The sequence below is a fragment of the Botrytis byssoidea genome (assembly GCF_014898295.1).
Source record: "Botrytis byssoidea strain MUCL 94 chromosome Unknown BBYS_027, whole genome shotgun sequence".
In the NCBI taxonomy this organism is placed as follows: Eukaryota; Fungi; Ascomycota; class Leotiomycetes; order Helotiales; family Sclerotiniaceae; genus Botrytis; species Botrytis byssoidea.
In genome coordinates, this window is record NW_024065868.1 from 316,975 (window position 1) to 342,331 (window position 25,357).

Consider the following 25,357-nt stretch of genomic DNA (forward strand, 5'->3'; position numbering starts at 1 on the left):
CCGTATCCACTTGACCCCTCATGTGTGTCCTCTTTGTTCACTGTGTCCGTTAGCATACGTTGTATATCTTCATCATTCACCGTGTACAAGACATACCTGTAGGTCGGTCTATTGAATTAAAAATCAAACCCATATCTCTACACCAAAATGTCTGGCGCAAGTAATCCAGCTACAAATTTCTGTGATCTGCCTACGGAGATTCGCCGTGAGATCTGGAAATTTTGTTGTTCAGAAGAGAGGATACTTCACTTCAAAGTCGATGCAAATGTCCGACTACAGGAGTTTGACACTTATTGTCTTCAATATCTGCCTCCACCCAAATTCTTGTGCGTCTGCCAAGAATCACGAGAAGAGACATTAAGAATTTACCAAAAGTCATGGAGTGGCAAAGAAAACGAGCAAAATGATGAGGCAGCTGGTTGTAGCATTCCGGGTCGCTGGTGGAATCCATCTATGGATATCATTTACGTTCCTTACTGGCTTCCGATCCACTCTAAAGACAATCCCAATTTGAATCCAGGTGTGAAAGATATGAGTTTTCCTCTGGATAATCCGTTTTTCCAAAAGCGTATGAGTGCGATGCAGCATCTTGCAGTTTCAACAAAAGCTACGGGCATCCGGTGGATTTGGGAAGAATCTATAAGACACCATGAGCCTTTCAGTTGGCTGAAGCTCGCGTCGTGGATAGCCGAGTTCCCAAATCTAAAGACATTCACATATGTTGTCGATTATTATACATATCGTTATAAAGAACAGGGACCTCGATGGATTGACCATCCGGATTTTGCGATAGAAGGAAATTGGCGAAGTCACTCGGCAAGATGGGATATGACACCGTCTAAAATTATCGCGGAACTCGAAGAGTGTTTCGAGCGCATAAGGTCTGAGAGAGGAGATGCGAAATGGAAGCCTCCGAGGGTGAGGATTGTGTTAGATGAGGAGGATCAGGAAGAATGCTATTCACGTGAGGCCCGTCTTCGACGGAAGAATCCAGGGTCGTATGAGCATGGTGCAGCGACGGTGGATATGGCAGTTGGAAGTCAATAAGATATGGTGGTAACGATTGAGGAAAGAGTATGTTGGTGATCATACAGCGAGACTATGAAAGACTTTCTCATACGACTACGTTGATGGTGTTGGATGGTGTCAAGGGAACAATATATTGCCTTTTACTCGATAGATCTTACCGTATGCATTAGGGAATCCTTTCAAAGACTCAAGTATCATTCATTTGTGGTTGACTTACTCTCAAAGCTGTGATATTGAGGCTTTTGAATACTACCTAGGTACTTATGATAATTTAATACTCAACCAATAATAATAAAAGCACTGGTCTCGAATCGACATCGGTGTCGGTGTTGTCACTCACATGCGCAAAAGGATTTTGATTGGTGTATGGTGGGGTTGCTGGGGTATTTGGGTACCGTAAACAAAAAACGTAAACAACTCAACTACCTTTTTTAATTAAAGAACAACTCCAACTCCAAACATTACGACAAGAACATCTTCGACAAACTACTAACCACCACAAGAACCTCACGATGTCTGCTTCTGAGGACTTGATCGATTTCGACATAATTGAGAATCAAAAAGAAAACATTCAATCATTACCACAAGGACGATCCGCAAGGAATCTCGCAAAAATATTCTCTCCATCACCTCTACAACCCCTCTCAACACCTACACCATCCGATACCAGAAATTTGAACGATGCAGTCAGAGAAGAATATGAAGAAGAACTAGCCAATATTGGTGAATCAGACGACCCATTAGATATCTATGATCGATATGTCAAATGGACACTCGATGCATACCCCTCCGCACAAGCAACACCCAATTCACAACTTGCCCCTCTTCTCGAGCGCGCAACGAAGACCTTCCTCAATTCTCCACAATACAAAAATGATCCACGATACCTAAAGCTATGGCTTTTATACATACGATTCTTCTCCGATACACCGCGCGAAACATTTGCATTTCTAGCTCGTCATAATATCGGGGAAGGATTAGCATTGTTCTACGAAGAATTTGCAGGATGGTTGGAAGGTGCTGGCAGATGGGTACAAGCAGAGGAAGTTTTTCAGATGGGTATTGATAAGGAGGCTAGACCAGCACCACGTTTGTTACGCAAATTCAACGAGTTCCAGGAAAGATTCGCTGCTAGACCAGATAGCAGTAATGAACCTTCATCCCCCGCATTACCTACAGTTCGACCAGCTCTTGCGGCAAAAATAGACCCATATGCTGCAGTTGCGCCAGCTCCAGAGGATCCTCAAGCACCTAGACCTTCCGCAGGTGTAGGCGGCGGTTCAGCAACTACAAAAAGTGGCAAGCAAAAGTTGAAGATTTTCTCGGATGATGAGAATGGATCTGCACCGGCGGTCTCTGCATCTCCAGGTGCAGGTTGGGAAAGTATAGGATCATTGGCAGACCGGAAGAAGGAAAATAGGATTGAACCCAAGCCATGGGTTGGAGAAACATTAAAAGCGGGTGGAAAGAAGAGCAGTACCAAGATGGCAATTTTCAAGGACGAGGTATGTTTTTCCTTCCTTTCTATTGTCCCTTGTTTTGCATATGTTGATGATCATAGGACTAATTGTTGGCATTTGTGGTGCTGTGTATTTCAGTCATTAAAATTACCTCAAATTACAATTCCAGAATTGCAACAAGTGACTATTAATCCTAGAAATGGCAGAAGTGAACGAATTTTTGTTAATCTTGAAGCTGTGTATCCTAGCCCGGATGAAATTGGGACAGAATTGAGCTTCGAAGAGCTACGTGCTGCTCATCGTGGATGGCTGGATAAGTCATGGGAACCGGAATTAGATATACCATCGGAGCCATTGTCAAGTAAACCAGCTCAAGATACTAATATGGGCATTGAAACTATTACACAACAAATCCCAGAGAAGCTAGTTATTGCTCGGGATTCAGTGTTTTCCAATGAGAATCGCGAGAAATTTGCAGTTGCTCGGGATCCCGTACCTACGGATGAAAATCGGCCAGAGAAACTCGTTATTGCTCGGGATCCTGTATATACTGACGAAAATCATCGACCGGAAAAACTCGTCGTCGCTCGAGATTCAGTATATCTGGATGAGAATGGAGCAAAGAAAGAGCATAATAGAGAAACCAAGCATAGGAGAATGAAAGTTAAGGAGGTCAATAAGACGCAAATAAGTGAGTATTTTAGTAACCTTTGGCGATTTGGAAAGCTAATAATCTGTAGTCAGCGCTAAACTTTCTTCACCGACGGGGAAGAAAATGAAAAAGAGGAAGGCATCTAAGGAGCAAACGATGACTCTTCATACTAAAGCAGCCACGGATGAAATTTACGATATCTTCAACCAACCCCTCAAACCAGCAAATGAGGAGGAGGAAGAGGAAGAAGAGGAAGAAAGTGATGACGACGATGAAGATATGACTGATGGTGATTATACAAGTGGCGGAGAAAGCACCATGACAGGAGGACTTCATGGTACCAGTGAAGCCGGTGACGATGACGAAACTACTGATGTAAAGAGTGAAAGCGAGTGGACCGAATTTACAGCGCAGGCGCCTGGTCCAGATGTGGACGATGAAGATGAAGCCATAGCCTCTACCTTCACCGATGGAGAAGATGAAGAGTTCGAGGCTATTAAGGTTGCAATTCCTCGTGATGTGGAAGAACACGATGATCTCGTGACTCCAATAGCCGAGGATGGATCATTCAGATCAACGACAAGTTTTGTGCCAATACCTCCAGAAGATTATGACCCACCAACTCATCCATATCGAGACCCAGCTCAAGTTTCTCAAAATCGTCTTCCTTTCATGACCCCAATTGTTGAAAGAACTGAATCGTCGCTTGGATTACCAACTATCAGGGATCAGAAACATTACTTTAATTCTACCACTAGTCCTAGCAGAGGTAGTGGATCAAAGATACAGGTTTTCCAAGATGATGATGATGATGAAGAGGATGAAGATAGCAGTCCTTTGAGAGAAATCGTTAATGAAGCGAAGCCCATCGACAGAATTCCGCAACCACAATTGGGCAAGAAAAAGCCATTATCAAATTCCACGGCATTCGCCAGAGAAATCGCACCTAAAGGTCCTATTGTTCACGATTCCCAATGTAATCCGGTTGATGAAGGTATTCGACAATTAATATTCGAGAAGTTACAACCTCCTCTCAGCTCTTATGAAGGATTTTCTCAGCACGACGGAACGAGGGGACAGTCAGCAGAATTGAAGAAATATGCCAAAGCAGCCTCGAGAGCAAAAGGCTCAAGCGATAGAACTAGTATTTCAGCGCCCCCAATACTGAAATTTCCTGGAACAGATAGACATTACACATTGAGACGAGAACTTGGTGCAGGCGCATTTGCTCCCGTGTATCTACTCGAAAGTGGAACAGAAGATGCTGAGCAAGATGAGAACGAAACCCCGGCAATTATGGGCAAGGGAGCTTTCGATCACTTTAATCGCAAATCATTAGAAGCATTAAAGATGGAAGATCCACCAAGTGCATGGGAATTCTACATTATGCGCCAAGCGAAACGAAGGTTGGGAGTATCCCGTCCTGCAGAAAGTATTCTTGACGTTTACGAAATGCATCTTTATAGAGATGAATGCTATTTGATAGAAGAATATAGAGATCAAGGTACTCTTCTGGATATCATCAATATCTCCCGGGCAGATGCCAAGTCACCAGGTGGTGTCATGGATGAACTCCTCGTTATGTTCTTCACCATCGAATTATTCCGCACAATCGAAGCTCTGCACTCTAAGGGTATTCTTCACGGTGATCTTAAAGCAGATAATTGTCTCGTCCGTTTCGATTCTCTCTCGGACTCTGATATTTGGAGTCCTAAATACAAGAGAGATGGAAGCGACGGCTGGAACAAAAAGGGCATTGCACTTATCGATTTTGGCAGGGGAATTGACATGAAATGTTTCAAACCCGACGTTCAATTTATCGCGGACTGGAAGACTGGTCCTCAAGATTGTGCGGAAATGAGAGAATTAAGACCATGGACCTATCAAATTGATTATCATGGATTGGCGGGCATTATTCATAGCATGCTTTTTGGAAAATATATCGATACGATTGCTGAAAGACCAGGTGATTCGATTGGTGGAATGGGAGGTGGATTGAGAAAGTGGAAAATTAAAGAGGGTCTTAAGAGATACTGGCAAACTGAAATTTGGGCAGGGGTTTTCGATATCTTGCTTAATCCGCAGGGATATGTGGATGGTGAGGAAGGCGGAAAATTACCGGTGCTTAGGGGAATGAGGGTTATGAGAGAGGAAATGGAGGGGTGGTTGGAGGGCAATTGTGAGAAAGGCGCGGGATTGCTTAAAGGGGTTAAGAGGTTGGAGGATGGGGTTAGAGAGAGGGCTAAGAGGAGGTAAATGTTTGACTTGGGGGGGTCTAGTCGCTTGGGTATAGGGGGTGCTATTAGGGCATGATTTGGCAATTAGGAGGTAGGGAGTAGGGAGTAGAATACTGGTACGGTGGAGTTTGCGGGTATATCCAATCTTTCTATCGTAGTTTCAAACTATGGCGTTCTGGCTCATGGGGAGTTGTCAATACTTTTGTAGGACTTTGAGACTTGAATGGATAGAAATAGATGGTAGAAATTTTTATGAGAAGTTTACGATCTATGATGTTTGCTCTATACTGTAATAACTGATCTAGGCCGGTGAGATACATGTATTGTTTTACATTTGTTTCTATTTATGTTCATTTCTATCTATATATATTGCTATATAATATCTGTGTATACCCAAGATTAACGTATCTGTATATAGGCATCTAGATATTAATATTTACTACATATTCCTTTATCTTTATCTTTATCTTTTTTCTTTCGTGTTTTTGACTCTCTCTTTGTATAGAGATATCGATGTTGGAACCGAGTGAGTGAGTGGTGTCGGTAGTGGTGCGCTTTTTTTGTCTGTTTTGGAGGTTGTAGTTCTCTGCCGTGGAGTTCTTCTTGAAGTCGTTGTAATTATTAAACTTTTCTTGATAACTTATCTATCTATCCATGTTCTTATGAGATTAAGATGGAGAGAGGTGTATGAAAAGTGGAGGCATATTATTGAGTATATAAATAAATACATTATCAGGCTTCGGTTTCCTGTCATCGCTACTTTGGGGACGTATTCTCGGGGGAGAGGGGAGGAAATGTTTGATGAGAGGCTTTGGGATTGGACGTGAGATGAAGTGATAATGATGATGATTATTCTTGGGTTTTATTGTTTGTTTGAATACTTTGTAGTATAGGTACCTGGGTAGGTATTTAGTCGGAGAAACTACTTGTCTAGTTTTTATTCTGTAAGAGATTTAGAGTTTGTAATATGAAAAATAGGTAATTTTTAGGTAACAAGGTCTAAGATTATATGTTTTTGAAATCTTTAGATTCCTAACATCTGTAGGCTTAGAATTATCAGCAGGTAAGACTTGATTGTTAATGTCTTTATATGCTTTCAAAATTTTAGCGAACATGAAAATGTTGGGAATTTAAAGATACCTACAGGATTCATATTTGAAATTTTGATGATCATTAGGACTCTATGATTTCATTCTCAAAGTAGGGTTATACATTATATGTAATAGTGTTAATAGATCTACGAGAAGCTACATTGGGAGGTTTAGGTTTGTTTTATTAATGACTTTATATTTAAGGAGCGTATAAGTTAAGTATCTCACTCTTGTCTCGAGCTACATCTCTGTCATTTCATCACTTCTTGACTTCTATATTTCCGTACACTTCTAGTTCAACTCCAACTCTCAGTCTCATATTCACAAATCCTGAAAGTCTCTTTCTAGCACCGTTCGTTCCTGGATGACCGTTTAGGACCGGATGCTTTCTTGAGATCAGGTGTCTTAGGATCGTGTACAGCTCTATGATTCGGTACCGTTGTAGAACCGGTTGCTCTTTGAGATTCAGGTTTTCTTCTAGGACCGGACTCTGTTTGACGACCGGATACCCTTTTAGGACCGGGTACCTCTTTAGATATATTTATCTTGGGTCTTTCTTCTCTCCTCGCCTGGCCCCCATCATCTTCCCGTCTGATAACCGCTGTGCTCCCAACTTCGATTGAGCTTGACTTATTTTTGTCCTTTCTTTTCTTTTCATCTGCCCTTATCTTAGCTTTACGGGCAATTTCTGCTGTCTGTTTTCTTTTCGCTCGCAACATTCGTTTTTCTTCTCGTTCCTCTTGATTTTCTTCGGATTCGGAATCTGATTCTGAATCGGATGGCCAAATGTGATTATACAAGGCACCATGAAGAACTGAAGGTGTATCATGCTTCAGAGCTACGATGTGAGAAGGCGGCATCATTGTGGATGTGAGATATTATTCAGTTGAATTGTTGAGAAAACTTTATTGTTACGTTTTTCTGATTATGATGATGAAAAAGAATGTGTTATGAATGTAACTTCATGATTTATATATGCACTGTTGGATTGTTTATCCATCTTCTTACTTTGTGATTTCTTAGCAATTTTTACTGTGAAGTTTGTAGGCGCCTTGTAGGCAACAATTTACAGGGTCAAGACTTTTGTTTACTGAAATCCTGAACTTCTAGATTACTAGGCAACTGGGTCGAAGAAATATTAGCGCCCGCATATCTGCTCGCTTATCCATCTAGTTCATCGAGCACCACCAAGAGATGTCCTATCAATGAAATCAAGATATCAAATATGCAAAGGATAACCGAGCGGTCTAGGCTGCTTCCCTTGAGAAATTGGTCGTGAAATACATCTACTTGCAGAATATATAACCAGAGAAGTTCTCACGGCCGATTGTTAAAGCAGTCCATGACCTCCGAGTAGGCCAAAATGAAGACCTTTCTGCCTTGATTATTTTGATCTTGAGTTGCAGGGGTATCAATGAGATAGAACAAAAGCTACGGGTTGAGAGAAGAAAGACATTGGTTTAAAAAGAAATAGAGGGAATGAAATAGGATGAGCGAAAAACGAAGCGCGGTGAGGGGTTAAGTATTAGCTCGGAGAGACACAGAGGTAGATGCTAATATTATTATTCGCGCAAACTTTTCTTTCTTTCATGAAATTTGGGGTGACTTCGACATCCTGAAATTCTGCGATAATTTGAATAGGCACTCTGACCCGTAGAGCTAGATTGGGAATCGGATAGAAAATTATGTATACTTTTCCTGAATTCTTGTTGATGAGATCGTGGTTTGACATCTTGATCTAAGATTCGTTCAATTAACATTATCAATAAGAGAGGCGAGTGTGTTTTGTAATCCAAAAAATTTCATTTTTGTCTTTGAAAATTTACATCTGCCAATGTGTCCGGTTCTCTCATTGATCATTAGCGTCTAAGTGTGAACCCACTATTTGCATGAAATTTGGATGTCACAATTGATTTATCGATATCCCACATTATCTTTGAGCAATGATCCATGAACCAGACTTGAATCTAACAGTGGTCAATGACCCAACTTAAAAGCATGTATAAAAGAATTGCTCTTAGCCAATAAAGTTCTATCGACCATCCTCACACAGCACGGAAAGTAAAACGTCTTGAATAAAATTTCATTCAACACTCTACGTAGGCGCCTATCTTACTACTCTATGCTAATAGTTACCATATGAAAAAAAAAATCCATTCAAACTCCAAAAAGCCAACTCAATGCAAAACGAAATCCACGCAGATAAAAAAAAGAAATCACAAATTTAAAACACCAAACGCTATGCAAGCAACTTTCTCTACTCTACTCCCGGGGTCGCGCCCTCTCTCATAAGTCTCAAATACCTATAAATTACCCCGCTTATGCCTGGAATGATCTTCTCTTGATAGAAGGATACTTGTAGAAAGGAGTATATGTCGCCTCCTCAGAAATTGTCGAGGAATATCCAGAGGGAGCTGGAACCCCACTGATCCAAGATCCAGTCTTAGTAACGTAAGTACCAGTCGGAGCTGGAACGCCGGTGATATATCCAGTTTCAGAGGGAAAGACTGTGGAGTTACCACTATTATTTGCTTTTTCTAAGAAAGTATCGAATCTACCAGCGGGATTGATACCAAGGACCATGCCGGATTGACAATGTGATTTTGGATTTGCTTGAGCACAGTAGAACCAAATTGGTTTGTTTGTGTTGACGACGAAATCGCGGGTGATATTGGTAGCGTTGGTGGGATTGAATTGATTGAAGCCAGTATCGAAACCACCGTTGAAGTTGCAGGGGGTGTTGAAGTTGGATTGAGTGACGGTGTGGTTTCTGGCGAGGAATGTGAATCGAATGATATCACCCACGTTGGCGTTAATTTGGTTTGGAGAGTAAACATTGAGACCTTTATCGCCTACAGTCACATGATGGATTTCGCCATACGTGTTACCGGTCTCAGTGCTGTGGGGCCAGGTAGTGGTGGTTTGAATAGGAGGAGTTGGAGTATAAGTGATGCTATCGGTTACAGTAGCAGTCTTCGTCACATGAAAACCATCAATGATGATGATCGTGATATCGACAATGCTAACGTCGATTACAATGTCGTTCTCATAGGTAGCAACGGTACAATGCTTTTTGTTCCCGGTACCGGTTGGGTAAGCCCAGACTGTGGACACGGTCTCTCCATCATAATTGACAGAGGTCACCGTTCCATCTGCTGTGATAACATATTTTGATGTAATGGGATAGCCTAAAGTAGTGGTGGGGTAATATGGACCAGATCTTCCTTCGGTGATCGTGACAGTCTGGGTGACAGTGGATGGGGGGGCGCCAGAACACACAACTGGAACAGTTTCGGTATACAGCTGAGCGGAAGCAAGAGCCAGAAAACTGCTCACGGTGGAAATGCTTGAGAGCTTCATGATGGAACGAACTAAAACAAAATCATGGAAAAGGACAGAAATAAGAGCAAAGTTCAAGTTTTTGAAGATCGAAACAAGAGAGAGAATCTAACGATTGTAGTAAGGAGAAACTGAGAATACGAAAGCAGGTAGGAAACTGAAGAGGATGCAGAATGAGATGAGGAATGAAAATATGACGAAGAACCTTCATCTACTTATGTGAAGTTCTTTCTGGGACGGCAATATTGAGATGAAATTATTGCCACCGTAGGGCTGATATCAGAATATATCACCAGCCTCTCGCATAGGAACTTTTCCAAAGGCTGTGTTCATATCAAGAGTCAACATCTCCTATCAAGCCAATGATCATTGACGATGAAAAGACCGTCGATGAACTGTTTGGTCGAAAAAGATCGCGGGTCACATCCCGTTGCTCACCATGTCAGATCGTAAACCTTAGATGAAAATCTCAAAATAGCATGATTCTCAAGATTCTGACCACTCAGCTTCAAGATTGGCGTTGAGTGGCGTTTGGTGCAAATGCTCCAAGTCAGCACCCAGCATAAGCATTTATTCTTGGCGGGTGGCCTTCCGTTGGACAAACCGTGTCATTGGAAAATGGAAAACACGAGGAGGTTATTTGACTGGTGAGATTGATAAATTGTCGAACAAAATTTATGGCGTTGTCGTGATGAGCGCGGTCAGCCTTCTCATCACAAAAGTTGGCATAGGCTATCATGAGACAGGATTCTGGCCATGAGAAACAATGGCGTATTCAAGCTTTAACATCTGGGTGTGAAAATTGTTATTTCCAAAAGAACTGCGTAGATTACTTTGTCTAGAGTAAACAGATTCTCAATCTTGCAGAGCAATCGAGGATGTTATGTTTATTTTGGGCGTCGCCAAACTCAACGATACTTCAGCACTTGCCGAATGCAATCAATCAGCCGGATGATTGAATCACGTCACTCGAGTTCCCGCATTGAGTGGTTTGAGATGGAAGGAGGTCGTGATTAGCAAGAGCAGGGCGATGGACGCTGATAAAATACAAGTCGTTTCGCTGCCTGGTATATATCACGGAGCTCTCAGATGAGTAAAAATCTCGTGATTTCGTGCTGAATAGCTGCCTGCCTATCGGACGAGTCTAGAATAGTAAGATTGTGGCACACTCCCAATCGACACGAGAGGTTCTAGTGATAACAGCCATACTAAATCGTGTGTGAGACTTGATACTTGGCGAGAAGGACCCCGAATGTTGGCTATTTACATAGACATTGAGGGTTATTGAGTGAGAACACTGGCGCTAGGAGCTCTGGCAAAAAAAATATCATACTAGATGATAGCCGTTTGGTCGTCAAAATATAATTCCGCTCATTCAAACCACAATGCAAAGTGTTTTTCGACTCAAAATTGAAGTGGTTTGGGCTTTTCAGCTCAGGAGTCGGGATTCAACCGTACCCTATCACATAATACACGATTTTCAGTTCGAAGTTATCGTTCGTTGTTCCGAAAAGGCATCAGAAGAATTAGATTGACTGTCACTGGAACAGACGTTCTCGAAGCAAACGCTGGAAATTCAAAATAACCACGTGACTATCGTGCTCCATTCCCAATGTGGGTATAATCCGACAAAACCCCGATGTCTCAGATCAAAAGCTTAAATCATCAAGGTTTCTAAAATAAGCTTTGGCAGATGTACGCCTTGACTCACACATGTTTACGACGACAGCCAGATCTTTCCAAACAGTCTTTTCCTTCGGTCTTTCAAGCTACGCCCAAAGTACAAAGATTGGATGATTGTTTACATCGGACAACTGATATCTGTAGATGTTCTCGCTTACTTACTACTTCATTCATGTTGAATAGGAGCAACTGAAACTCTGGTGACCGGGGAGTAGCAGCTGCTAATGAATCTCTCGAGTACGCAATGATAGTTTGCACAGCAGACCCTGCTTCCCTAGCATTGAAAATGATCGATCTCTCTTGTCTCAAGCCTTACTTGGGAACCCCTCGTAAATATGGGATGATCTAGCCTTATTGATATGGATCCTGATTCATCATCGGATTGATCACATCCCACACAAATACTCCTTGTGCTAGCGTGAAGCCGCGTAACTAGGGGTCTAAAAGTAACCATCAAGAATAATGTGGGTTCGTATAAAGTCAAAGTATGGGGTAGCCATTTTTCTGTCAACTTCGTTCCGTTTGTATTCTTCCCTTTTGCCTGTCTCGCAGCGTTTCTTTCTTTTCGAGATTTGAATTTGGCTTTATGGGTAAGGAGTATATGTAGAGGAATTGGCATTCTGATAAGTGTTGAACATGTCTACTGGTTTGGCATCATGGAGTTTCGGGAGCAGAATGAGATCAATGGTAATATTTGGTGTATTCTTGAGTCTTGTCCTTGTTTATGGGTATGTTCCAAGCTTCCTTGCCATTCAATTTTCGAGCGTGTCAATGAATTCTTGATTCACGTCTGACCTTGTCGTTCAGGTTCGCATATCGTTTGAACCATGACGAAGTCCAACCAAAACTTAAACCCCTCGACGCCGGGCCTATTACAATTGTTCAAATAAAAACGATAGAACAAACAGTGACACATACCAGTACATCAATTTCTGTTTCAACAAAAACTGAATACGTTTCACCAACCTCTACTCTCGATCCCACAAAACTAGCATTTATGGTTGAGACTCGCCCGCTACCACATTTACCTCTTCAGCTCACACACATGACGAGCGTCATTCCGCAAGAGTGGACCTTTAAATTCATGGGTAGCAACGCTTCCATCAATTATCTACTTGGTTTCCACCACTTGCGAGATCTAGTAGCCTCAAACAAACTCACACTCATTCCTCTCCCGTCCCACTGGGATGTGTCAAGTCGTGAATCCATATCTCAGATGTTTACCGACCCTGAACTTTACAAATCCCTCTCTCCAGCCGAACACCTTCTAGTCTTCCAACCCGACTCTATATTCTGCACCAAAGCACCCACTACTCTGAACGATTTCATCAAATACGATTATATAGGAGCGCCATGGTCGTCATATTCTACCCATGGAGGCAACGGTGGTCTTTCTCTCCGTCGCGTATCATCTATACTCCGATTATTAGAAACAGAAAGACGCAAGCCCGGAGATGGAGCACTTGAAGATCTATGGCTGAGTACCGGACTGAATAAGCTGGAAGGAAGTAAAATGGCAAATGCAGCAGTGAGCAAGACTTTTAGTGTCGAAAGTGTTTGGGACGAAGCGCCACTGGGTTATCATATCGGATGGTTGGGGGTACACCATGAACAGGTCAGCCATCTCATCATCTCTTTTCACGATCCTTATCCCGCTGGCAAATGTGTCTTATTTCCTCTGTATCAATTTCACGGTAAAGCACGCACGTGTACTGCTCGTTGTATTATTTCCTTTCCTGTCTGTCCACTTGCTTTCCTTCAAAACCCGAAACAGCCGAAGAAACTAACACCAACCCCCAATCCACAGATCTGGGATAAGCCCGAATACGTCTCCCATATAATGAACTACTGTCCCGAGGTGAAAATCATCTTGGGTATGAAACTAGATAATGACAAGCCTCAAGGCGTTTCCTAATCTTGCACTTTTCTCTTCTCATCAATCTATCTTTATGCTGTTGTGTATTATGTATGATAAGTTTTATCCTCCTATCTATGAGAAACTGTACGATTCAGATAGCAAAATATGAATAAGCAAAAAGAAAAAAAAAAATTCAAATCCCCAAACCTAAATTTCAAGTTCCTCAACTCTTCAACCTGCCCCGTTCATTCCCATTCCCACCACTCATATGCTGCGACTGATGATGCGAATGACTCGCATGCTGACTTGGCTGTGCAAGCCCGATATTGTTATTATTCAACCGGTTTGGCACCGCTCCTTGCACATTCTGCACTTGTATCGCATGACCCGGTTGCGGGAGATTGAGATAACCTGCTGCGTTTGCATTTGCGTTTGCGCATTGATTTCCACCTCCTCCGCGACCACCTCCGCCTCCTGCGTTCGCGGCTACTAAGGCGCCTCCTGCTCGAGCCACTTGACCTTGAGCTTGCGCTTGCGCCTGCGCTCGACCTTGTGCTTGACCATGAGCCTGAGCCAACAAAGTTCCAGCCCCCGACCCACCATGCAGCGCACCCACACAGAGATATTCAAAAAGCACTTCTCTCTTCTCCGTCTTTTGCTCTTCGTGAACGGACTCGCAGATTCTGCAATCGCAGGGAAGATTTCTGGTTCCATGGTTTGAAGTGCTTTGGAGATGAGCCACGAAAGTGGCGAGGACTCCGGTGCCGGTAGAGCTGTGACGCGTTCCTACAGGGAGATCGTAGGTGATGAGGAGGGCGTCTAGGGTTTTTACTAGGGGAGGGAGGGGTGTTAGTTTGTTTCTTGGTGTGGGGATCGGGTTGTGATGTTAGGGGATTGGTGTATGTATGTGAGATGGGATAAAAGAGATTCAGGTATTGTGAGGGATAGTGAGTCTAATGCCTAAGGGAATAAGGGAACAAACTATCCATGGCTAGAAAGTCTCTAACTTTTAAAGGACGTTGGAAGTTATTCGGAAATCTTCCTTTAGCGTCTAGCTTAGGATGAACCTCAGCGTTGAGCATAGATGATTTGATGATTCCATTTGCAACCTGGGCGCACATGTTTACTCTGAGAATTATGAATTAGTTTCTCAAAAACTCAGAGTAGGAGAAGGAAGGAGAAGAAAAGATAACCAAAGCAGGAAGACCAACCGTCTAATCTCTTCCAACAATGCGATTTTGCCTTTCTGTGTTAGTGTATCACAGGATTCCGAACTCGAGTCCGAACTCATAATTGGTTGTCTAGTTCCTCTATTTCCCTTTCTGCCACTGCTAATTGCATTCCCGTCAGCTGCTCCATTACTGTTGTTATTGCTTCCACCCCTTCTTCCTATCCCCTGACCCCTACTTTGTGATCGACTCCGCGAGCGATTTCTACTAGTCCCAGCATTCGCTTGGACGCTCAAATCAAAATTTGGATTTCGACTGTTAGACATCAATCTTGCTATACTGATAGCTGTTCCAGGTGGCAAATTTATTTGTAGATAGCGATGTAAAACATCGCGGATAAGATCGGCTAGGGGGATGTTGTTCAGATTATTCGGATTATTTTGTTGATTATTGGCGTGATCATGAGGGGGATGGTGTGCATGGGAGAGAGGGGAAGGAGAACGAGAAGGAGAAGAAGAAGGAGAGCGGTGTCGATAGTTGCGATTGTGATTGTGATTGTAGTGATGGTGGGGATGGGGATGGGGATGGGGATGAGGATGAGGATGAGGATGAGGATGATTGGGAAAATTCATTTTCCTGTTGACTTTTGGGAGGGGAACCAAAGCAAGTGTTTGAGCCGGTGGCGTGTTAATTCGGGGAGGAGGAGCAGGACCAAGAAGGTGAATATGGGTATGTGGTGGAGAGGGCTTCCTCGGTGGACGAATAATGGCAGGAGGAGGGAATACGTGAATATGGTGACTCGCAGGAGAAGGTTGAGGTGAAGGGGTGTACGGTGGTGGAAGCGGTTGAACAAAATGTATGTGTTGTCTGGGCGGTGATCTGGGACGAGGAAGAGGTAAATAAACTTCTGGCTCTGGCTGTACAAAATGAATTCTTTGAGCTGCAGGCTCTAATCTACGTCCCAAGTCCGGATCAAAAGAAACTCGTTGAAATACCTGAGGGTGAAAAAGCTCAGGCTCGGGTTCAAATTCCAACTCCGGTTCTGGATAGTATATGGGACTGATGGGACGAAGTTGTTCGTAGTTCTGTTCTGGAGGAGGAATTATAGGTGCAGGAAGAGGATATACAGGTGTTGGAAGGGGATGTCGACGACGAGGTCTTGATAAAGCGAGCGAAGCGGGGTTGATATATCTTTCCTTCTTGTGTCTTCTTCCGGGACCCGGGCAAAAGAGACCAAGGCAGAAATCAAGCATATAGGAATGTTCCGAGGAGGATTCTTGGCCGAGAAATGGAGATCCATGACTCTTATTTATAATCAATGTTTGTTCGTTATCGTGATACAAAAATATAAATGTAACAGATGCCGGCACGATTAGTGTTTACTAGTCAATTCCGCAGTTTTTGTGTAGATATAGTCATCCACATGTATATTGGTGGACCAATTAAATTGGTCGATGGAACTGAAGATCTGGCAAATGAGTTAGAAGTTGTTTGTGTAGGACAAAAACACTTGGACATCGAGGCTGAGTGACGAAAAGCTTAGCGACGCCGCATATGTTTGCTCGATCGTATTGTTTCACGGTACTAAAAGATGGCTATAGGAGAACATGAGATGGCTTTCTGAATAAAATGACCTAGTAGAGCGAGCAGATACGAATCTATTCAGATGACTTACTGCTGTGATGCTAGCTGGCTCAAGTATCATCCTCGGAAAACTATGGTATTTGTGGAGATTTGGTTCATCGCCTCATTCTAATCCTCAACATCGCCACTTCACGGAACTTCCGTTGATGACTCACATCAAGACTTTTCAATTGTAATGTGTTCAACATGTACCTAGGTACATGTGCGCTTTCTCCATGTAGTAACCGTATTGACCAATCAGAACTGTGCAGAAAAGGCCCTTTTCGTTCTATATGTGAAAGGGTTGTAGAAAATGTGATCGTTTGGAGTAAAGAGGAACTTTCCGCCTTGTCAAATGTCGGGTAATACAGACCAAAGACGTCGGACCGCAGGATATGGTCGATGATCATTGAATTCATGCTTCACGCGAGGTAGATGTACTAACAAAATCTCCTGAGGGGTGGGGGAACGGTGAAGAATCTTAGTCGATTACCTATATTATTATACTACTATATTGTAGAGGAGATACTATGTAGCCAGACTCTTATTCAGACATAAAACTCCGCGATACATGGATAGCTCAATGTGAACAACCGCCATCTTCAGATTCCTCGCCATCACTCTCCTTTGTACCTTTCTTGCCCTTTTTTGCTGATCCCTTCTTGAACATTGCATCAAGAGTCTTTTGTCCCTTTTTGAGAACTTCTTGCTTTTTCTTGTCGGCTTGACCCTGAAACTTCTGTCGTTCATCTGCTCCTAAGTCCTGTAAACGTTGCTCTTCCTCCTGGAACTCCTTGCTTTCAGGATCTCTTTCGAGTAGTCCCTCGAGTAACTTAATCTCCTTAGCCCACGTAGATGGATCCTCGACAGTCTTTCCCTTTGCGTCCTTCTTCTCAGTTGGTGTTTCGAGAACCATAGGCATATTTTGAAAGGGTTCAAAGCTTACGACATTGTGGAATGCTCGAAGGCCAAGAAATCCAGTACCGATATTGGCGTGTAAATCCCGGTTTGATGCTAACGGTGACTTACTGTCATTGAGATGCAAAGCTTTTAGATATGGTAATCCAACAATCTTGTCGAACCCATCCATAGTTTTCTTGAAAGCTTCGGGTGATCTCAGATCATATCCTGCAGCAAATGTATGACATGTATCTAGACAAACACCAACTCGGGATTTATCATCAATAAGAGCAATAATGTCCCGAAGGTCTTCCCATGTAGAACCAATCACATTTCCAGCTCCTGCCATATTCTCCAACAGTGTGATTACTGTCTTCGTTGCTTTGTGAGCTTTATTTAATTGAGCTGCGATACGCTCGATTGCTTCCGGTCTTGGGTTGCCACCTGTACTTCCCGGATGAAAGTTGTAAAGTTTGATACCTAACTCTTCACACCTTTTCAGATCGTCCAGAAAACAATCGTATGCTTGCTTGGCTTTCTCTTCATCTGGTTGTGCTAAATTGACTAGATATGAACAATGTGGGAGAACGAATTTCGAGGCATCGTATTTTTGTTCTTTGCATAAAGCCTTGAATTGATCGCGAGCATCAGAAGCTAAAGGAGGATTGACCCATTTGCGTTGAGATTTGAGAAATAAAGCGAATGCATTGCCACCGATACGTGAAGAGTTATTTACTGAGTTTTGGACGCCTACGATGCATATGTTAGAGAAGATCTTCGCGACTTGAGGAGAGATACACTTGCCTCCTGCACCACTAACATGAGCGCCGATATGTACCGCCTTTCTTAAAGTCGAAACCAATGTACGTTCTACCAATGGCATAGTTTCTGCTTCTTTTTCTTCTTTTGTTTTCCTCTTCTTCGTAACCTTCTTCTCTTCCTTGTCCTCTTCGTCTTCGTCCTCCTCTTCCTTGAGTTTGCGTTTCACGGGAGCTTTGTTTTTTGTGACCACCACAGCCTCTTTCTTTATACTAACAGTCTTAGCTATTTTTGGGAGATCAATAGTTTTGTTTTCGTCTTCGTTTTCGTCTGCGTCTTCTAAACTGCCACTCTCTTCTTTCGCCTTGCTTCGGATACTATTCGCAGCTAACTTTGGAACCTCGGTATTCTCAGTTTTTATATCTTTTCCACCCTTCTTCGTTGCAGTAGACGAGGCTTCAGCTCCTGGAACATCTGCAATTGTAGCAATAGCATTTCGACCGGATCTTCGAGGAGGCATTGTTTCTTGCGAGTGACGTGGTTATTTTCCGTTCTCAAAGCTCATGGCTGAAGATCTCCAAGCGCGTTAGGGACATATAGATAAGCAAAGCGCGTCTCGCGAAGGCACGTGATAAGACATTGTCTCAATTTATTTGTATGTTACCTACGTAGGCTTCCCATGGACAGCCTGATGGGATTTAACGGCGTATTATAAGTACTAAAAATAAATATTGTGGCTAAGTGTTAAAAATGAGGGTATCTATCTGCTTTCTGTGTGATGACTATGGTCCAGCCTTCCTACTCTCGACGATCTTCATGACGTCCGCAACACTATTTGCATCCCCCTTCCTCTTCTTCGATCCTCTTTTCCTCTTACTTTTACCTTCCCCTTTCTCGTCCTCATCATCATCTCCTTGACCCCACGCTGATAGCTTGACTTTCGTCTCGTCAAAATCAGCTTCGTCCTCGAACCGACTACTTCCGAATCCCATATCCATATCCTCCAAATCACGATCATCCTGTTGGAGCATCTTCTTCCGCCGCGCTTCCTTTGCGGCCTCTTCTGCAGTTTCTGGAACTTTGGATATAGGATTAAGAGTTGAGGCTTTCTTGAGGGCGGCGAGAATAGTTGGATCACTGAAGGCTTTTGGCTTGGTCTCATTTTCTGTTGTTTCAGGTTCTGATTCGCCAAAATAGTTTCTAGGTTTGTTAGGTCGTGGAGGTGGTGCCATACTTTCAGATACAGCTGGCTCTTGCGGCGAATCTTGAGTCTTGGGCTTCTTTCGTTGACTATCTTCCGTAACTTCTCCGTCTTCAGCTTCTGCATCTGATTCCGAATCCTCGTCTTCAAGCCCAGCTAATGGATCATAATCATCTCCTGCATCGTCGAATATATCGATATCTTCTTCCTCTGGTTCTGGTTCTTTTGGTATTTCTGGAACCTCCATGCCTAATGGTATGGCATCCTTATCAGGCATTAGTAGACCATGCCCTTTCTCAACTTCCGGTTCCATCTGTAGTTTCCTGACTTTTCTCTTCTCGTTTCCATTCTCATCGACAACAATGAGAACCTCCCGCCCTTTTCCATCCATTTCAATCCTGCTTATAGATTTTGGGGCTCCAACTTTTTTGAATCTTGCTCCTAAACATGGCTGAGCTGCCTCCTTTGCCGCTTGCCTGGCCGCTTTCATCTCTGCCAGAATCTGATCCCTAGTCCTTTTCTTTCCCGGAATCAAACTTGGTGGTGCCATTTCTCCCTTCTTTTTACTCTTCTCCTTCTCAACAGCAACCACGTCTTTTTCCTCCAACCTCTCAAACTCGTCGTCCAAATTATCTGGCTCTTCAGCATCATCATCGTCTTCTTTATTTCCGCTCAAAACATCTTCACCCCTCCTGACCCGCTCCAACAACTTGTAATCCAATCCTTTTACTAAATGCGTGTTTTGAACATCACCACCTAATATTTCGTCCCTCAATTTTAAAAATGTAGACGCGTCAATCTGTTGTAACTTCATCATCTCTTCCAGCGCCTTAACTCTGGAGGCTTTTTCATCTTCATCCTCATCAATGCGGTGTTTTGTGCGATCGGTATAGCCGGCTGCGAGTTTCGAGCCTTTAGGTGCGGCAATTGAGCGAAATTTCTTTGGTTGCGAAGGATTATTTAGAGCTCGTTGTTCAGCGACTTGACGTGCGAAATCAACACCACCCACTGAGCGACTAGTATATTTGTTAGTACTCACTGTATAGCTTCATGCAACTGGAGTATTCGCGCCTTACGGTGTCATGGGTATTGAACTTCGCATCCGAGAACCAAGGGCAGATGGTGTTGCGCCATCTCGTCTGGGAGTTGCGCCAATGCTTGAACTTTTGTCTCCTGTTCCAGCTTGTCTTGCAGGCGTATCCAGCACAAGCTTGCGGAACTGTTGATTATTCATAATGATTGTGCTTTGAATTGGCAAATTTCAAAAAATGTCCAAGTCGTGAAGCCATCAATCATTGCGTAGGTATCTTTGGCATGCGGCAATATTTACAACCGATTTCACCGCCTCAAATGTATTAGGTAACCCACCTGCATCTGAACCTACTTCGAACAAAATTACTATTAGGTGCACACAACTTATCTCGACTACTTCAAACATGTGTATGAATCTTGATTTTTATTCATCATTCTATGATGAATTCCGATTCTGCTATCTAGAGTATCAAATATGAGTTCAAGAATCCCATAAACACGATCAATTCGTGTCCCACTTTCTCCCTTTCAGGAGATGAAAGTAACTACATCTCGAAGCTCCATACTACATCCTTCGCACTCTCCCTGGGTACTATATTTACCATGAACTCCTTCTTGGGCGGACCTGACTGAGTAGACATGTTTTCAAGATCTTGACCCGGATCAGTCCAATCATTTCCATCTGGAATAATATCAAATCTCATCGCAAACATTCCTGTGAAAGCGGCAATGATATTTGTCACTATGCTCTGGCCTGGACACCTATTCGCTCCTCCTCCAAAGACACGGAATGCGTTCGCAGGAGTTTTACCGTAGAATCGATCGAAACGAAAGGAATCTGCTGTCTCTCCCCATGCACGCTTGTCAAAGTGCAGTCTCTTGTTGGCGATAATTACCAGGGAATCTTTCTTGAGTAGGTATTGTTGATCTTTACCAACAAAGGTGTCTTCCATAACGAGGCGAGGTCCAGTACCAGTTGATCGGAACCTCAGGACTTCTAAGATCAACGAGGAGAGAATTGGTAGTTGAATCAGCTTCTGTAGGTTGATCTTACGGATTGTATCTCCTTCAGCCGAAACTTCTGATGTTGTCAATTCTCCTACTTGGGTCCGGATCTGCTCGAGAAGATTTGCATCAGAAAACAAATGATAAATAACCCAAAACGCTGAAGGTACTGTGTTGGATAAGGCCGCAATATTGATCAGGTTTTCATTTTTCGCCAGGTCGCTGTGACGACTATCCGTATGATCGACTAACAATTCAAATCTATTCTTCATGAGATCTGAGCCACCATCTTGTCCGCCGCTCGAGAAGTATTCTTGGAATCCCTTTACGACGGCAGCTCGACCGCGTACAGCTTCAGTAGCGATAATGTTTGATAGGAAATCTGGTAACAGAAGTCTCAATGAGCCGTCAGAGAAAGCCCTATTTCTGTCAGTACTCGTTTTAGGCGGAGGAGGCTGCGTGATGTCGACTTACCAAAATCCTTCTTCGACCTCTGGATCCCGGTAAGGATTTTTGTCTCCATACAAACTGTCTGTAATAACAATGGTCAATTCGTGTTGCAACCATTCTAATAAGTTGACCTTCTTGTTGTGATTGTTCTCAGCTGGGTTTGCCCATTTATCTAGTTGATCCTTCGTAACTAGTGTTCCGATACGAAGCATTTTTTTTATGGACTCCGTGGAAGCGAGTGTACCCTGGATCACCTTGATTCCTTGAAGCATTAGACTTGGATTCTCTTCCGAGGACATATTAGTATGCATCCTGTCTGCTGCAGCTTTAGTCAGGCCAGCCAGTTTCACTGTGAATTGTGCCTCTAACTCCCATAGCGAAACTGCTTTATATTGGCGATGAAGAGATGGAATAAAGTCGGCTGAAGTAACGATATGAATGTCTTTATGGAGCATGCCGATAGTGAAGATTGGAAAATCCCATTTTTGACTGTTGAATTAAAAGCAAATAGCTTGTTAGTACTTGAAATCAATCTAAAGACACAATCGGGGAGTGTAATTTACCTCAGAGTATTGTAGTACTCATTTCTATGCCGAAAGAGACCAATGAAATGACCAATGAATGGTATAGTTGAGGGAATGCGAACTGGCTCCATAGAGTTTTTCTCGGACTTGCTGGGTAAGAGTGCATTAACACAGATTATGACAATGCCCAGAGCAAGGACATAGTAGATTTGAGTGTTCTCAATCATCTTTTCGAACTGAGTTTTGTCAGAATGGTGTCGCTGCTTGTTTATGCAGAGCTCTGTGTGTGAGATTGTGAGATTGTTGAATTGAATGCAGGAGGAAAGAGATGTCTGTGAAGAGTTGTTTCCTTTAGAGAATTGTTGGTCTTTTAAGTAGAAACCCTGTTCAAACTAGTAAAGAGGAGGCATGTACTAGAGAAGTGTTTGGCCTCTTTTGAAAGAATAGATCCTTCCAAGTTGAAAGGACTTTCCTCTATATGGAACGATGCATTACTCTAATACTCCAGCTTCGATACTCATGACCGTTGAAATAGCACCCAGCTGTAGCTGTCTTTTAACCGAGGGACCCACTCATTATACACCTGCTAAAATCAAAATTAGGTGTATCCATGTTCATGACCAATCTACTTTCGATTCACTTGATAGCAACATCAGCTAATAGAATATTTGCAGATTTTCCAATTAGTCCAGTTCTGCGAGGTTCTTTTTTATTCCTACTGTACTATCCATTAATTCTTGCAGTACATTTTCCCCCTTCACCCGCTTATCAAATATCGTGCTAGAATCTTAATAAAAATGCTGTATATAATACACGAATTTCAATATCATCACTTATGATATGTATTCAAGAAATACTGAATTATGAGTTAGCAATGTACAAAATTATACCAATAACTTTTCCAACATATAATAAAAAACAATCTAGGGGAAAAGCGACTGCAAGTGTGCTAACAATCTCATTTACCACTTCAACATTCACATTTTTTTTTCTCTCGTCAAATGAATTTTCGGAGATTGACAATCTTTTCTGTCTTTATTCGCTCGCATTCGCCAAATCGGATGAACTATATCTGTCCTATGCGGTCTTGATTCACTTATGGTTGTAGAAGGATTCATTATCATGAGGTGCAAAAAATTCAGACAACTGTAGCGGAAATACCTAGTTACAGTATCTAGCTGATATTGTAGGTGATTTGTATGGATACCTAACCTTATTATTCCTTGGAGATTGTAATACATTCTGTGATTATGATTCGCGAACCGAAGATGTCTCGGTGTCTCGGTTCAGAAATTCAGAAACTTTCTATCATTCCTGTCGCACTTTCATCACTTGACAAAAAATGATAGTAAAATACAAGTCTCCTTGTAAGCTGTGTGAGCTCTGGGTGTATTTTATTGCTCGTCTAATTTTATATTTATTTTCTGTGCGGGAAAGTAAAATAGTTTTGAAGCTCTTAAAAAACGCTTCCTATGTTGGTGTTAGTTCCGTGACACTATTCTCCAACAAGTCTTCGATGTGTCACTTGCTCTATCATGATCATATTTGAAGCATAGTTATGGGTGAATTCATTCTGTTGTTTAATATTCTCTGTGACTTCGTACTACTAGTTTTGGTCAATGAAAAGTCCTGGGGGTTATTAGTGTGGTAGTGCATATCGACTAGCTCAATCAAGCTATCGACGGTGTGATTGAGGTCAATTCTTTGAAAAGTATTAATGCTGTGAATATATTCATGAGTAAGAGATCTTTATAAATACTCTTGTCGGTCTCCAGAGTCCACAAGCTTGGTAGCTCTTTCCATTTCATGCAATTCTCTTTCGCGCTTGCTTCAAAAATGTTGCTCTTCATGACAAAATCACCTTGTCAAATGCTCTTCTTCAATCTTCAATCTTCATGCATTTACACACAATTATACGATAATAATTTGTCCTCTTAACCAATTATGGATTCCCCTTTTAGTGATAGATGGTTCGAAGATGCGTGTCGACGAGAAGAATTACTCATGCTCCACCAACTTCGAAAGCAAAACAGTGCCGTTGATGACACGTTCTTTCCATACGGACTGATTTTCGCAGGACTACCCCCGTGGGAGGTGCATCCCATAGTATATAAACAATATTCTGTAGGCTCAGACGTGGAACGAACAGTCACATACGTATCTGCCGCTCTTGACTACATCAATAGGAAGACCCAGAGACTGCAAACCGATGCGTGGCTCTTCCACGTGGATAGAAATTCAAAGCGAGTATCATGGAGTCATAACACCTTTGCTCCCTACCAATACGATCAGCAAGTCGCAGAGCAGCGAATCGGGAAAATTCTTATGACTGCAAAAGTTGAAGAGTCGAAAATAGACGCAGATAGTGTACCGTGGAAATATACATGTCCGGACGGCACGCAACTATCTGGTCAGCTCAGATGTTTTCCGCGTGGCTATGAGCAGCACGTTGATTTACTGCTGAAATACAACTTTCTCATTGTGCAAAATTATGCCGACGGTTCGCACTCATGTATCAGCGAACCTGGCATCAAAGATTTTATATACGCTGTGGCCAATGAGTCTTTTGATTCGCCGATAGCTGAAGTTGCAAATCCACCGCAATTGTTTCATTCTCTACCAGAGACAGAATATGAATCTCTTTGCAAGAAACGAGCTGTAACTCGAGCTCCAAAGAAAGTCTTGAGGGGAAACTTCCCTGCTCAACGAAATAATAAACGTCTCTGCTTTACCCATCCCCCAGATATCATGCACGAGTATCAACCGCACGATTTTATTCAGGTGACTTTTCCTCAGGACTCTGAAGGCTGTGCAAAGATCACGGAAAAGTTGATCCCGGATTATGCAGTACCATCATCGTTGCCTGGGGTCTCTATCGGCGATCCAAATATCCTCAAAACGGAGTTTCCACTCCACTCCGTCCAAATGACTACTCCTCACCATCCTGGAGACTGCACAGAAATCACAAAGGAAGAATTCCAGCATTGCGCTATCCCATCAGCTTCGTCTCGGCGAAATGACGTCGGTCCGAAAATTTGGGGAAAAGATGACCCCCCACATTTCGCGATTCAAGTATCTGCGTCTGGGGGATTTGGGAGGGATTTGGATTTTATGAGGAATTGACTTGGTTTGTTTGATGGTTGGTTTTGTGAGTGTGCTTTTGATATCTCTGAAGCTTTTGTTGATAAATATCAATATCTAGGTATCGATGGTTGAAATCAACAATTCGGGTTCAGGGTTTCGGTATAAGGGAATTTTCCTGATTCGATTTCAGGACGGAAGACCTTACCAGCGGTCGTGAAGTAGGTGTACTCTTGGATATGAAGCGGTTAAAGGTGCATGCAG

General features: G+C 42.7%; 10 protein-coding genes across 10 annotated transcripts; 4 read left to right on the forward strand and 6 right to left on the reverse strand.

Annotated features, from left to right (window-relative positions):
• Positions 1-147: 147 nt before the first annotated feature.
• EAE97_010382 (uncharacterized protein) lies at positions 148-1,047 on the forward strand (the record flags this gene model as incomplete). Its single annotated transcript, XM_038880897.1, has 1 exon — positions 148-1,047. The coding sequence occupies one exon, from the start codon at positions 148-150 to the stop codon at positions 1,045-1,047; it is 900 nt and encodes a 299-aa protein (XP_038728291.1).
• Positions 1,048-1,541: 494 nt separating this feature from the next.
• EAE97_010383 (uncharacterized protein) lies at positions 1,542-5,397 on the forward strand (the record flags this gene model as incomplete). The annotated part of the gene is made up of 3 exons (XM_038880898.1): positions 1,542-2,534; positions 2,628-3,180; positions 3,230-5,397. The coding sequence occupies 3 exons, from the start codon at positions 1,542-1,544 to the stop codon at positions 5,395-5,397; spliced, it is 3,714 nt and encodes a 1,237-aa protein (XP_038728292.1).
• Positions 5,398-6,813: 1,416 nt separating this feature from the next.
• EAE97_010384 (uncharacterized protein) lies at positions 6,814-7,332 on the reverse strand (the record flags this gene model as incomplete). Its single annotated transcript, XM_038880899.1, has 1 exon — positions 6,814-7,332. The coding sequence occupies one exon, from the start codon at positions 7,330-7,332 to the stop codon at positions 6,814-6,816; it is 519 nt and encodes a 172-aa protein (XP_038728293.1).
• Positions 7,333-8,788: 1,456 nt separating this feature from the next.
• Positions 8,789-9,829, reverse strand: EAE97_010385 (uncharacterized protein; the record flags this gene model as incomplete). The annotated part of the gene is made up of 1 exon (XM_038880900.1): positions 8,789-9,829. The coding sequence occupies one exon, from the start codon at positions 9,827-9,829 to the stop codon at positions 8,789-8,791; it is 1,041 nt and encodes a 346-aa protein (XP_038728294.1).
• Positions 9,830-12,127: 2,298 nt separating this feature from the next.
• On the forward strand, positions 12,128-13,406 carry EAE97_010386 (uncharacterized protein; the record flags this gene model as incomplete). The annotated part of the gene is made up of 3 exons (XM_038880901.1): positions 12,128-12,219; positions 12,299-13,106; positions 13,299-13,406. 3 exons carry the CDS (start codon positions 12,128-12,130, stop codon positions 13,404-13,406), a joined length of 1,008 nt encoding a protein of 335 aa, XP_038728295.1.
• Positions 13,407-13,572: 166 nt separating this feature from the next.
• On the reverse strand, positions 13,573-15,771 carry EAE97_010387 (uncharacterized protein; the record flags this gene model as incomplete). Its single annotated transcript, XM_038880902.1, has 3 exons — positions 13,573-14,180; positions 14,332-14,477; positions 14,561-15,771. 3 exons carry the CDS (start codon positions 15,769-15,771, stop codon positions 13,573-13,575), a joined length of 1,965 nt encoding a protein of 654 aa, XP_038728296.1.
• A 950-nt stretch (positions 15,772-16,721) lies between these two features.
• Positions 16,722-18,320, reverse strand: EAE97_010388 (uncharacterized protein; the record flags this gene model as incomplete). The annotated part of the gene is made up of 2 exons (XM_038880903.1): positions 16,722-17,791; positions 17,846-18,320. The coding sequence occupies 2 exons, from the start codon at positions 18,318-18,320 to the stop codon at positions 16,722-16,724; spliced, it is 1,545 nt and encodes a 514-aa protein (XP_038728297.1).
• Positions 18,321-18,582: 262 nt separating this feature from the next.
• Positions 18,583-20,235, reverse strand: EAE97_010389 (uncharacterized protein; the record flags this gene model as incomplete). The annotated part of the gene is made up of 2 exons (XM_038880904.1): positions 18,583-20,017; positions 20,078-20,235. The coding sequence occupies 2 exons, from the start codon at positions 20,233-20,235 to the stop codon at positions 18,583-18,585; spliced, it is 1,593 nt and encodes a 530-aa protein (XP_038728298.1).
• Positions 20,236-20,578: 343 nt separating this feature from the next.
• Positions 20,579-22,239, reverse strand: EAE97_010390 (uncharacterized protein; the record flags this gene model as incomplete). The annotated part of the gene is made up of 3 exons (XM_038880905.1): positions 20,579-21,458; positions 21,513-21,977; positions 22,052-22,239. 3 exons carry the CDS (start codon positions 22,237-22,239, stop codon positions 20,579-20,581), a joined length of 1,533 nt encoding a protein of 510 aa, XP_038728299.1.
• A 1,717-nt stretch (positions 22,240-23,956) lies between these two features.
• On the forward strand, positions 23,957-25,135 carry EAE97_010391 (uncharacterized protein; the record flags this gene model as incomplete). The annotated part of the gene is made up of 1 exon (XM_038880906.1): positions 23,957-25,135. The coding sequence occupies one exon, from the start codon at positions 23,957-23,959 to the stop codon at positions 25,133-25,135; it is 1,179 nt and encodes a 392-aa protein (XP_038728300.1).
• Positions 25,136-25,357: the final 222 nt, after the last annotated feature.